General features: G+C 43.8%; 1 protein-coding gene across 5 annotated transcripts in view; it reads right to left on the bottom strand.

Annotated features, from left to right (window-relative positions):
- Positions 1-13,784, bottom strand: part of glmna (glomulin, FKBP associated protein a) — an 87,510-nt gene that overhangs the window by 49,512 nt on the left and 24,214 nt on the right. For 4 of the 5 annotated variants that reach the window (XM_087990452.1, XM_087990454.1, XM_087990455.1 and 1 more), the window contains exons 2-4: positions 10,616-10,690; positions 7,853-7,978; positions 53-172 (exon numbers count right to left, since the gene is read on the bottom strand). In XM_087990452.1, coding sequence (XP_087846578.1) covers positions 53-172; positions 7,853-7,978; positions 10,616-10,654 — 285 coding nt within the window. In that variant the 5' untranslated portion in view covers positions 10,655-10,690. Of the gene's footprint in view, positions 1-52; positions 173-7,852; positions 7,979-10,615; positions 10,691-13,435; positions 13,489-13,784 lie in introns of those variants that run through there. The other variant, XM_087990453.1, reaches the window with a different exon arrangement.

The raw sequence follows: 13,784 nt of genomic DNA on the forward strand, positions 1-13,784 counted from the left end.
CAAAAAGCTTTGCAGTTAGATTTATGGATATTTCTCTGGTGTATTCATTTACCTGTACTACATGGTTGAGTATTTTTAAGCAGCTTTCCTTGTGCTCAGTTTCTTGCTGGTCTTTCAAAGCAGAACTGACAATAGGACCAACAAAATTCCAGCCCATGCAGATAACAAAATCCTGTAAGACGTTAAATGAGGGCAAGGTAAAGAAACAGAAGATAAAATGGTAAATCAGATTGGTCCAACAGTTTAGAGATATTGTGTTGATTTCTTCACAGAACTGTTGCTAATAAGGATAAAGTTTGTCCTGCTATGGAGCAGTTGCTATGATATCAGCACAATGGTTTATTGGATCTTTTAAAAAATATAACAACTATAAATCTGATCTGATAGGAATTATGGAGATATGGTTGCAGGATGACAAAGAGTGGACCCGAATATTGAAGGGCACATAGCACACAAGAGAAACAGGAATGGCAATAATCATGGATGACTTTAATCTACATAAAAACTATAAAAATTAGATTGCCAATGTAGCCTTGATGAGGACTTCATGATAGTTTCCTACAGCAGTACATCTGGAACTGACCACAGAACAGGTCATATTAGATTTTGTATTTTGTAGTGTGACAGGATTAATTAATATCCTAAATTGAGGTGCCAGCAATCACAATATAATTTAAGTTTACATTATAATTTTAATTATAATTCCTCTATTCAAGAAGCGAGGGAAGCAGATAACAGCACATCATAGGCCAGTTAGCCTGAAAATTTGTCAAAGAAGAGGTACTATAATCGATCATCAATGAGAAGCCAGCTACACTTTGGAAAAAATGAAGGTAATTGGGAAGGGTCAGCATTGGTTAAGTTTGATTTCACTTTGATGAAACAATGTGTTGGACCTCTTTGAAGTAGCAACATGCACTTTGGATAAAGGACAGCCGTAGATGTTTAATTCTTGGATTTGATAATATGCCACAAGTGCAGAAAATAAAAGCTTATGGTGCAGGGGGTAGCATATGAACATGGATAAAAGATTGGCTGGCTGGCAGAAATTGGACAGTACGCGGATGTGGCTAGAAATGATAGGATGTGACAGGTTGAGTTCCTCAGGAGTGTATACTGGGTTATCAACTTTTCACAATTTAGATTAATGACTTCGATGGGGGAATAAGGCACAGGAGCTAAATTCACAGATGACACCAAATAAATAAGAAAATATTGTCTTATGTCTCTCTCAGGGAGACATAAGAAGGTTGCAGACAAAGATGGATATGTTGAGTGGGCAAAAAATCTTGCAGATGAAAGTATAATGTAGAAAATGAAAAGTTGTTTGGCAAGAAAAAGAGAACATTACTAAGTAATTTTCAGCTCGAAGTACCCAATGAGTCATCCATCCTGGCCTCCTCTAGAGTCACCAGCATTACAGATCCAATCTTCAGGCAATTTAATTCACTCCATCAGATATGAAGAAACAGTCAGAGGCACTGGAAACTGCAAAGGTTATGTGCCCTGACAATATCCCAGTAATAGTAGTGAAGGCTTGTGCTCCAGAACTTGCTGCTCCTCTAGCCAAGCAGTTCCAGAATAGCAACAACAAAATTGCCTAGCTACGTCCTTTACATAAAATGCAAGTCAAATCCAACAAGCCAATTACCACTCCAGACTCGTCTCGATCATCAATAAAGCAATGGAAAGAAGGTATTATCAACTGTGCTATCAAGCTTCACTTACTTGGCAAATAGTTGTTCACTAATGCTCTGTTTGGGTTGCACCAGTACCACTGAACTCCTGACCTCATTACAGTCTTGTCCAAATATGGACGAAAGCAATGAATTCCAAAAGTGCAAGTTACTGCCCTTGCATTTGACAGAGTAAGGAATTCTTGTAAAACTGGAGTCAATGGAGATCGGGCACAAACTTTCTGCCAGTTGGATTCAAACCAATCACAAAGGAAGATGGTTATGGTGGGTACAGGTCAGTCATCTCAGCTCCAAGACATCTCTGCAGAAGTTCCTTAGGGTAGTGCCCATCCGAAGCTGCATCAATGACTTTCCCTCCATCACAAGGTCAGAAATGGGGATGTTCACTGATCATTGCACAACATTCAGCAACATCTGCGATTCCCACATTACTAAAGATATCCATGCCCAAATGCAAAAGGATTTGGACAATATCTAGGCTTGGGCTGACAAGTGGCAAGTAATATTTGCGCCACATGAATGCCAGAAAATGACCAATGCCCCTTGAGATTCAACAGGATCACTATCACTGAATCCCCACTATCAATATCTTGGGGGGTTACCATTGGCCAGAAAATGAAATGGACTAGCCATTATGGCAGAGTTATGACAGCGCAGGCAGTGGAATGTTCCTCCTGCAGGATGTTTGAGGTAGGGGTGACCACCGATGCTCCTGCCAACTTCATCTGCAGGAAGTGCAGCCAGCTCCAGCTCCTCACAGACCGCGTTAGGGAACTGGAGCTGGAGTTGGATGAACTGAGAATCTTTCGAGAGGCTGAGAGGGTGACAGATAGAAGCTACAGGGACACAATTACGCCAGAGAACAGAGGTAGCTGGGTAACAGTTAGAGGTGGGAAGGGGAGGAAGCAGGCAGTGCAGGGATCCCCTGTGGTCGTTCCCCTCAACAATAAGTATACCACTTTGGATACTGTTGGGGGGGGATGGCCGAGCAGGAGTAAGCTGCAGTGACCGGGTCTCTGGCACGAGGTCCGGCTCTGAGGCTCAGAAGGGAAAGGGGGAGAGGAGGAGAGCGCTAGTTATAGGAGACTAGTTAGAGGGACAGACAGGTGGTTCTGTGGACACGGGCGAGACTCTCGGTTGGGTTGTTGCCTCCCGGGTGCCAAAGTCCGAGACGTCTCGGACCGTGTCTTCAGAATCCTTAAGGGGGAGGGTGTGCAGCCAGAAGTCGTGGTGCACATTGGCACCAACGACATAGGTAGGAAGAGGGGTGGGGAGGTCATTCAGGAGCTCAGGGAGTTAGGCTGGAAGCTAAAAGCTAGGATGGACAGAGTCGTCATCTCTGGGTTGTTGCCAGTGCCACGTGACAGTGAGGCAAGGAATAGGGAGAGAGTGCAGTTGAACATGTGGCTGCAAGGATGGTGTCAGAGGAAGGGCTTCAGGTATTTGGACAATTGGACTGCATTCTGGGGAAGGTGGGACCTGTACAAGCAGGAAGGGTTGCACCTGAACCAGAAGGGCACCAAAGTCCTGGGAGGTAGGTTTGCTAGCACTCTTCGGGGGGGTTTAAACTAATTTGGCAGGGGGATGGGATCCGGACTTGTAGTCCAGCAAGTAGGTTAGCTGTTTTTCAGGATGTCCAAGAATATAGGGAGGCTGTGGAGAAGGTAGCACTGACTGGGAATACTTGCAGACACAGAGATGGATTCAAGTGTGTATACTTCAACGCAAGGAGTATCAGAAATAAGGTGGGTGAACTCAAGGCGTGGATCGGTACTTGGGACTACGATGTTGTGGCCATCACGGAAACATGGATAGAAGAGGGACAGGAATGGTTGTTGGAGGTTCCTGGTTACAGATGTTTCAGTAAGATTAGGGAGGGTGGTAAAAAAGGAGGGGGTGTGGCATTGCTAATTAGAAATGGTATAATGGCTGCAAAAAGGCAATTCAAGGGGGTTTGGAGGTAGTATGGGCTGAAGTCAGAAATAGAAAGGAGCAGTCACCTTGTTGGGTGTTTACTATAGGCCCCCCAATATCAACAGAGATGTGGAGAAACAGATTGGGAAACAGATTTTCGAAAGGTGCAGAAACCACAGGGTAGTAGTCATGGGCGATTTCAACTTCCACATATTGATTGGAAGCTCTTTAGATCAAGTAGATTGGACGGGGCGGTGTTTGTGCAGTGTGTCCAGGAAGCTTTTCTAACTCAGTATGTAGATTGTCCGACCAGAGGGGAGGCCATATTGGATTTGGTACTTGGTAACGAACCGGGACAAGCGATGGGCTTGTTAGTGGGTGAACATTTTGGTGATGGTGATCACAATTCTGTGACTTTCACCTTGGTTATGGAGAGAGATAGGTGTGTGCAACAGGGTAGGTTTTACAATTGGGGGATCTGAGGAGCATAAGTTGGGAGCATAGGCTGTCAGGGAAGGATGTCGTTGAAATGTGGAACTTTTTCAAGGAACAGATACGACATGCCCTTGATATGTATGTACCGGTCAGGCAGGAAAGAGATGGTCGTATGAGGGAACCTTGGTTGACGAGGGAGGTTGAATGTCTAGTAAAGAGGAAGAAGGAGGCTTACATAAGGTTGAGGAAACAAGGTTCAGACAGAGCGTTGGAGGGATACAGGATAGCCAGGAGGGAGCTGAAGAAAGGGATTAGGAGAGCCAAGAGAGGGCATGAAAAGTCTTTGGCGGGTAGGATCATGGATAACCCCAAGGCACTTTATGCGTATGTGAGAAACATGAGAATGACGAGAACGAGGGTAGGTCCAATCAATGACAGTAGTGGAAGACTGTGTATTGAGTCGGAAGAGATAGGAGAGGTCTTGAATGAGTACTTTTCTTCAGTATTTACAAATGAGAGGGACCGTATTGTTGAAGAGGAGAGTATGAAACGGACTGGTAAGCTAGAGGAGATACTTGTTAGGAAGGAAGATGTGTTGGGCATTTTGAAGAATTTGAGGATAGACAAGTCCCCCGGGCCTGATAGAATATATCCTAGGATTATGTGGGAAGCAAGAGAGGAAATTGCAGAGCCGTTGGCAATGATCTTTTCGTCTTCACTGTCAACGGGGGTGGTACCAGGGGACTGGAGAGTGGCGAATGTTGTGCCCCTGTTCAAAAAAGGGAACAGGGATAACCCCGGGAATTACAGGCCGGTTAGTCTTACTTCGGTGATAGGCAAAGTAATGGAAAGGGTACTGAGGGGTAGGATTTATGAGTATCTGGAAAGACACTGTTTGATTAGGGACAGCCAGCACGGATTTGTGAGGGGTAGGTCTTGCCTTACAAGTCATTGAATTCTTTGAGGAAGTGACCAAGCATGTGGATGAGGGTAGAGCAGTGGATGTAGTGTAAGGCATTTGATAAGGTTCCCCATGGTAGGCTTATGCGGAAAGTCAGGAGGCATGGGATAGTGGGAAATTTGGCCAGTTGGATAGACAACTGGCTAACTGGTCGAAGGCAGAGAGTGGTGATAGATGGTAAATATTCAGCCTGGAGCCCAGTTACAAGTGGAGTTCTGCAGGGATCAGTTCTGGGTCCTCTGCTGTTTGTAATTTTTATTAATGACTTGGATGAGGGAGTTGAAGGGTGGGTCAGTAAATTTGCAGACAATACGAAGATTGATGGAGTTGTGGATAGTGGAGTTGTGTCAGCTGCAAAAGGGACTTAGATATGATGCAGAGCTGGGCTGAGGAGTTCAATCCTGTCAAGTGTGAGGTTGTCCATTTTGGAAGGACAAATAAGAAAGCGGAATACAGGGTTAACGGTAGGGTTCTTAGTAAGGTGGAGGAGCAGAGGGATCTTGGTGTCTATGTTCATAGATCTTTGAAAGTTGCCACTCAGGTGGATAGAGCTTGTAAGAAGGCCTATGGTGTATTAGCGGTCATTAGCGGCAGAGGGATTGAATTCAAGAGTCGTGAGGTGATGTTGCAGCTGTACAGGACCTTGGTAAGGCCACATTTGGAGTACTGTGTGCAGTTCTGGTCGCCTCACTTTAGGAAAGATGTGGAAGCTTTGGAGAGGGTGCAGAGGAGATTTACCAGGATGTTGTCTGGAATGGAGAATAGGTCGTACGAGGATAGGTTGAGAGTGCTAGGTCTTTTCTCATTGGAACGGCGAAGGAGGAGGGGTGACTTAATAGAGGTTTATAAGATGATCAGGGGAATAGATAGAGTAGACAGTCAGAGACTTTTTCCCTGGGTACAACAGAGTGTTACAAGGGGACATAAATTTAAGGTGAAGGGTGGAAGGTATGGGGGTATGTCAGGGGTAGGTTCTTTACCCAGAGAGTAGTGGGGGCATGGAATGCGCTACCTGTGGGAGTGGCAGAGTCAGCATCATTGGTGACCTTTAAGCGGCAATTGGATAGGTACATGGATAGGTGCTTAAGCTAGGACAAATGTTCGGCACAACATCATGGGCCGAAGGGCCTGTTCTGTGCTGTATTGTTCTATGTTCTATGTTCATATAGGTATTGGGGCTACCAGAGCAGGTTAGGGGATAGGAATCCTTCAGTGAGTGACTCACATCTGACTCCACCTGTCCATCATCTATTGGGCACAAGTCAGGGGTATGATGGATTACTCCCCACTTACCTGGGTGAGGTGCAGCTTTAACAACACTCAAGAAGCTTGACACCATTCAGTATCAACGCAACATGCTTGATTGGAAACCATACCCGCAAACATTCAATCCACCATAGATGCTCAGTAGCAGTAGTATCTATAAGATGCACTGCAGAAATTCAACAGGTTCCTAAGATAGAACCTTCCAAACCCATGACCATTTCCATTAAGAAGAACAAGGGCAGCAGATAAATCACCTCCAAAACACTCAGTATCCAAACTTGCAAATATATCACCGATCCTTCAGTGTGGTCGGATCAAAATCCTGGAACTCCCTTCCTAGTGTATTGTGGGTATACTTTCACCAAATGGATTGCAGCACTTCAAGAAGGCAGATCATCATCACCTTGTCAAGGGACAGGTTCAGCTCGTGACACCCATGTCCCATGAGTGAATTTTAAAAAGCTGCATTTAGATGTTCTTGTGCACAAGTCACACAAGGTTAATGCATGATCAACAAGGTTAATGGGATATTATCCACTATTGCAAGAGGAAGATAACATGAAAGTATGGATGTCATTTTTCAGTCATACAGGGTATTGGTGTGGCCACATCTTAAATGCTGTGCAGTCTTGGTCTCCATATAAAGGAAAGATACAAATACTTCAGAGACAGTTCAGGGAAGGTTTATTAGATTGATGCATGGAATGAGTGGGTTGACTTATGAGGAAAGGTTAGACAGGCTAGGCTTGTTTCCACTTGAATTTGGAAGAGCAAGGGGACTTGATTGAAGTGTATTAAATCTTTAGTGTCTTCACAACGTAGATCTTTCCTTGTTTGGGTCAGTCCAGAAATGAGGGACATTGTTTTAAAATTAGGGGTCACAGTTAGGGGGACAGAGATAATGAGAGTATTTTTCTCTCAGAGGGTTGAGAGACATTGGAACTCTGCCTCAGAAAAGATTTTTGAATATTTTTAGGGCCAAGATGGACAGATTCTTTTTAGGATAGATGGGAATGTGCAATTTGAAATCTTATTAATTGGTGGAGCAGGTTCAAGGGTTCATTTGTCATAAGTGTGATTAAAAGGTTGTATGCTTCATTTTCAAATCAAAATCATTAGGTTGTGCATGAGAGTCACATTCAATGTTTTCTTGAATATATTGTTTGTTGTAGTATCAGTGTAGTTATGAGGAATCTTTACATTGGAGGCATTGCTTTGTAGAGAAGTTAAACTGAGCAATATCATTAAAATACAAATTAACTGCACAGTTATCAATTGCTATCTCAAGGACCTCTCCATTAAGAAAGTGCTGTACTTCAATATATAATCCCAAAACAAAAATAGTCTATAATAGGTAATAGAAGAATTATGTGTCATAATTAAACATTTTGATATTCTGAATAGTTTGTTGCTTCTGAGTTATTGACACTGTGTGAGAGTACTTGATTTAGAAGTGTAAAGCTTCAAAGTAAGATGTCTGTCCACATTGTTCACCCAGTTACTTTTTGACAGATGCAAGATAAATTAATGGTATATTTATCAAGACAGATTAGACATGTTAAAAAAAGTACAGTAGAACCTTGTTTTTCTCATCTTGTAGAATTTCCAAAAGTCTAGTTGCTTGCCCTTCTTCCAGGCATTGGCAGGATGCTGACTGAAAAATGATGTGATCTTCTTCTTTAAATTCCTTTTCAGGTAGACCACGCTAAAATAAGCAAGATAACATTTTTAATCCACATAAAGTGCAAAGCAATTTCCAAAACTTTTAACTGGTATTACCTAAAATAAAAGGTCTGCAAACATAATAATGGTCAACTACACTCCAACGATACAAAGGACTGTAAATGCAGTAACTTGGGTAATGTTCTGGCAGATGGTAGAATTTGTATTCAATTAAAATCTGGAATTAAGAATCTAATGATGACCATGAAATTATTGTTTATTGTTAGAAAAACTCTTCTGGTTCACTAATGTCCTTTAGGAAATAAAATTTCCATTCTTACTTGGTTTGAATTACATGTGACTTCAGACTTACAGCAATGTGGTTGACACTTAACTGGTCTCTGGGATGGGCAATAAATGCCGGCCTAGCCAGTGACACCCTCATCCCATGAATGAATTAAAAAAAAGGAGCAGAATAGAAATTCAGTCATGACTAATGTGTTTCTCAGCCCCATTCTCCTGCATTTTCCTTGTAACCTTTGATCCCCTGACCAATAAGGACTGATCAATGACTTGGCCTCCATAGCTTTCTGCGGCAATGGATTCCACAGATTAACCACCCTCTGTCTGAAGAAATTCCTCCTCATCTCAATTAGAGTCATAGAGATGTACAGCATGGAAACAGACCCTTCAGTCCAACCAGTCCATGCCGACCAGATATCCCAACCCAATCTAGTCCCACCTGCCAGCACCCGACCCACATCCCTCCAAATCCTTCCTATTCATATACCCATCCAAGTGCCTCTTAAATGTTGCAATTGTACCAGCCTCCACCAAATCCTCTGGCAACTCATTCCATACACGTACCACCCTCTGCGTGAAAAAGTTGCCCCAAAGGTCTCTTTTATATCTTTCCCCTCTCACCCTAAACCTATGCCCTCTAGTTCTGGATTCCCGCACCCCAGGGAAAAGACTTTGCCTATTTATCCTATCCATGCCCCTCATAATTTTATAAACTCTATAAGGTCACCCCTCAGCCTCCGACGCTCCAGGGAAAACAGCCCCAGCCTGTTCAGCCTATCCCTGTAGCTCAGATCCTCTAACCCTGGCAACAACCTTGTAAATCTTTTCTGAACTCTTTCAAGTTTCACAACATCTTTTCAATAGGAAGGAGACCAGAATTGCATGCAATATTCCAACAGTGGCCTAACCAATATCCTGTACAGCCACAACACAACCTCCCAACTCCTGTACTCAATACTCTGACCAATAAAGGAAAGCATACCAAACACTTTCTTCACTATCCTATCTACCTGCGACTCCACTTTCAAGGAGCTATGAACCTGCACTCCAAGGTCTCTTTGTTCAGCAACATTCCCTAGGACCTTACCATTAAGTGTATAAGTCCTGCTAAGATTTGCTTTCCCAAAATGCAGCACCTCGCATTTATCTGAATTAAACTCCATTTGCCACTTCTCAGCCCATTGGCCCATCTGGTCCAGATCCTGTTGTAATCTGAGGTAACCCTCTTCGCTGTCCACTACACCTCCAATTTTGGTGTCATCTGCAAACTTACTAACTGTACCTCTTATGTTCGCATCCAAATCATTTATGTAAATGACAAAAAGTAGAGGACCCAGCACCGATCCTTGTGGCACTCCACTGGTCACAGGCCTCCAGTCTGAAAAACAACCCTCCACTACCATCCTCTGTCCTATACCTTTCAGCCTGTTCTGTATCCAAATGGCTAGTTCTCCCTGTATTCCATGAGATTGTCCCTTCATTCGGTGACTGTGCCCTCAGGTCCTAAATTCTCCTACCGGAGGAAAGATCTTCTCCATATCCACTCTATCCAAGCCTCTCAGTTTTCATATGTTTTAATGACAGCTCCTCATCCTTCTAAACTCCAGTGGGTACAGACCCAGAGCCCTCAACCATTCCGCATATGACAGACCCTTCATCCTGGAATCATTCTTGTAAACATCCTCTGGACTCCCTCCAATGCTAGCACATCCCTCTTTAGAATATGGGCCCAAAAACTGCTCATATTATTCATTACTGGTCTACATTTATTCCTAGAAACTAGGTTTGAAGCCAGGAACAATAATATCAAAATAATTAGATTTCCTCCATACAGTTCTGTGTAGTCAATGACTATAATGGATCAGCTTCTATTACCCAAAGAAAAAGAATTCCTGTAATTCAGTTTCAAATGTCAGACCTTTTTCAAAAGTTACATTTGCAAATATTAACATTTCATAATAAGATCAAATAGTAATTTACAGGAAAAATTAAATAATATTTTTATCATTTGTCTAATTATCAAAGGGCTGGATTTTTTTGCAATCTGATTTTGAAACAACTGCTGTGCTGTAGAAAACAAAAGCAGACCTCCTAACTTGCTTCCTTTGGCATACACCCAATCCCATGGCCACTACATCTGCTTCCAGGATCGGCAAACTCAACTTCAACCCTCAGTTGCACCTCCAGAAGTGAAAATTCATGTTACTTTTTTTAAACCAATCTTATTCTGGCAAGGTGGGAAATTTCCTGATTCAAAATTTTGTCCCAAGTGTTTGCTAAGATGAAATGTCTACATTAATTGCTGTATAAATAAAGTTCTTGTATCAAATATGAATCATAACATAATGAAAGGATCATAAAAAGTGCCACTACTTACACATCGCTCAATTACTCCTTCCAGTTTTTCTAAAGCCATTTGTTGCTGCTTTTTATTAACACTTAGAACTGGAAGCTACCAAGAAAAACACAGGCATTAAGTTTGAAGAAGGCAAGCACACACAGAAACGACTCCACAATTGCTTTATCCCTGACCATTTTTTAGAAATATTGTAAGTATTACTCCTCCAATGACTCAATGATAGATCAACAACACATTATGGAATGGAGCCACTGACTGGAAACGGCCCAGATTTCAAAATAATCCACATTATTTCATTTTAATGTTGACAATGGTTTGGGCACAAGTTGATCGACACCTGAACTAGTGGCTGTGTGAAAACTCAGGGTTCCCACTTCATATTGACATCAACTTTAATTTCATACCCCAGCAAAAGGGGTCCCTGATTTAAAAATGCCTGACTTATGAATGCAATCCCATACAGGAGTATAATTTAAAGATCCAAAATATAAGCATTTTCTCATACTTGAGTGGCTATTTTATATTACCTTACAATACGTTCCAATTTGTGTACAAACTAACATGCAGACTCAATAACAGAATATGTTTGCAACTCAAGAACTGCATGTATATCTATATTTAAAAAGGTTCAAGTAAGGAGTGTGTTGGAATACTCCCCACCTGCAGCCGAGTGTAGCTCAAGTAACACTCAAGAAGCTTGACACCATCCAGGATGAAGCAGCCCGTTTGAATGGCACAAACATTCACCCTGTCCACCATCAACATTCGTTAGCAGTAGTGTGCACTGTCAACAAGATACACCAAGAAATTCACCAAGGCTCCTTAGACTGATCTTCCAAACCCATTGCCATTATCATGTAGGACAAGGGAAGCTGATGTGTGGGAATGGTGCCTCTTGCAAATTCCTCTCAAAGTTACTCACCATTCAGACTTGGAAATATGTCACCATTCCTTCGATGTCGCTCGGTCAAAATCCTGGAAGTCCCTCCCTAACAGTATTGTGGTTGCACCTACACTAAGTCGACTGCAACAGTTCAAAAACTCAGCTCACCACCACCTTCTCAACTGGGGTTGGGGAATAAATGGTGCCCAGCCAATGGTGAAATTCCCCTTTCATTTTGTACCATTGCTACGCCTGATCTTAATGGTGGGAGAATTAGACGATGGTAATGACACTTCTATTGACAAGCAGAGGGGTGTTAGATCCTCTTGTTGGAGAATCAATACTCCACACTCATGTGGCATGCATGTCACTTGCCAAGTATGCACGTGGTACTAGAGGAGCACAGAGGTATATCTCGCTGTAACATTATCACAATTCACGAATGAATAATGACTACTTGGGTGAAATTTTAGAAGGCTTTGAGCATTTCCTGAAATTAACTCAATGTCTTTAGAAAAGCTGTGGCAGACATTGTTTTCTTTTTGATAATTTCTCAGCCAATCGTGCAACAAATTTTCTATTCTCTAAATAAAAAGGCTTGAGGATGGCTAGCAAGCAATACATTAGCATTCATATTGAGGGATGGATACTAAAAACCTGGGCTTTGTCTACAGGCAACATTCAGATTGTTAATCAGAAATCAAAACAAATACATGTTGAAATCACTTGTGTGTGGGAGCACGAGGCGGCACGAGGAAGTTGAACAGTTCATCCACTTCACCAACACCTTCCACCCCGACCTCAAATTCACCCGGACAGTCTCAGATTCCTCCCTCCCCTTCCTCGACCTTTCTATTTCTATCTCAGGCGACCGAATCAACACGGACATCTACTACAAACCGACCGACTCCCACAGCTACCTGGACTACACCTCCTCCCACCCTGCCCCCTGTAAAAACGCCATCCCATTCTCCCAATTCCTTCGACTCCGCCGCATCTGCTCCCAGGAGGACCAGTTCCAAAAACGCACAACCCAGATGGCCTCCTTCTTCAAGGACCGCAATTTCCCCCCCCCGACGTGGTCGACGATGCCCTCCACCGCATCTCTTCCACTTCCCGCTCCTCCGCCCTTGAACCCCGCCCCTCCAACCACCACCAGGACAGAACCCCACTGGTCCTCACCTACCACCCCACCAATCTCCATGTACAGCGCATCATCCGCCGTCATTTCCGCTACCTCCAAACGGACCCCACCACCAAGGATATATTTCCCTCCCCTCCCCTATCAGCATTCTGTAAAGACCACTCCCTCCGTGACTCCCTCGTCAGATCCACACCCCCCACCAACCCAACCTCCACTCCCGGCACCTTCCCCTGCAACCGCAGGAGGTGCAAGACTTGCGCCCACACCTCCCCCCTCACCTCCCTCCAAGGCCCCAAAGAAAACTTCCATATCCGCCACAGATTCACCTGCATCTCCACACATATCATCTATTGCATCCTCTGCACCCGATGTGGCCTCCTCTATATTGGGGAGACAGGCCGGCTACTTGCGGAGCGTTTCAGAGAACACCTCTGGGACACCCGGACCAACCAACCCAACCACCCTGTAGCTCAACATTTCAATTCCCCCTCCCACTCCACCAAGGATATGCAGGTCTTTGGACTCCTCCATCGTCAGACCACAACAAAACGACGGTTGGAGGAAGTACGCCTCATCTTCCGGCTAGGAACCCTCCAACCACAAGGGATGAACTCGGATTTCACCAGTTTCCTCATTTCCCCTCCCCCCACCCTGTCTCAGTCAAATCCATCAATTTCAGCACCGCCTTCCTAACCTGAGATCTTCTTCCCGACCTCTCCGCCCCCACCCCAGTCTGACCTATCACCCTCACCTTGACCTCTTTCCACCTATCACATTTCCGACGCCCCTCCCCCAAGTCCCTCCTCCCTACCTTTTATCTTAGCCTGCTGGACAAACTTTCCCCATTCCTGAAGAAGGGCTTATGCCCGAAACGTTGATTCTCCTGTTCCCTGGATGCTGCCTGACCTGCTGCGCTTTTCCAGCAACACATTTCCAGCTCTGATCTCCAGCATCTGCAGACCTCACTTTCTCCTCAAAGCTTTGGAGGAAGGCAAGGATGGGAAGGAGAGCAAAAGAGAAGGATGAGACTGGTAAGAAAGGAGGACCTTCTTATTGTTGGGGATCTGAAAAGAGTTCTTGTTTTCTGGTTAGGGCTTGTACTTCTTTTTTAACGCAGGGCCTACAATTGTGTATAGGAGTTTCAATTTTCTGCGTATCTG

This window comes from Chiloscyllium plagiosum, unplaced genomic scaffold (genome assembly GCF_037043375.1).
Source record: "Chiloscyllium plagiosum isolate Xiang-an unplaced genomic scaffold, Cpla_swu_hap1 HiC_scaffold_9, whole genome shotgun sequence".
Classification (NCBI taxonomy): domain Eukaryota; kingdom Metazoa; phylum Chordata; class Chondrichthyes; order Orectolobiformes; family Hemiscylliidae; genus Chiloscyllium; species Chiloscyllium plagiosum.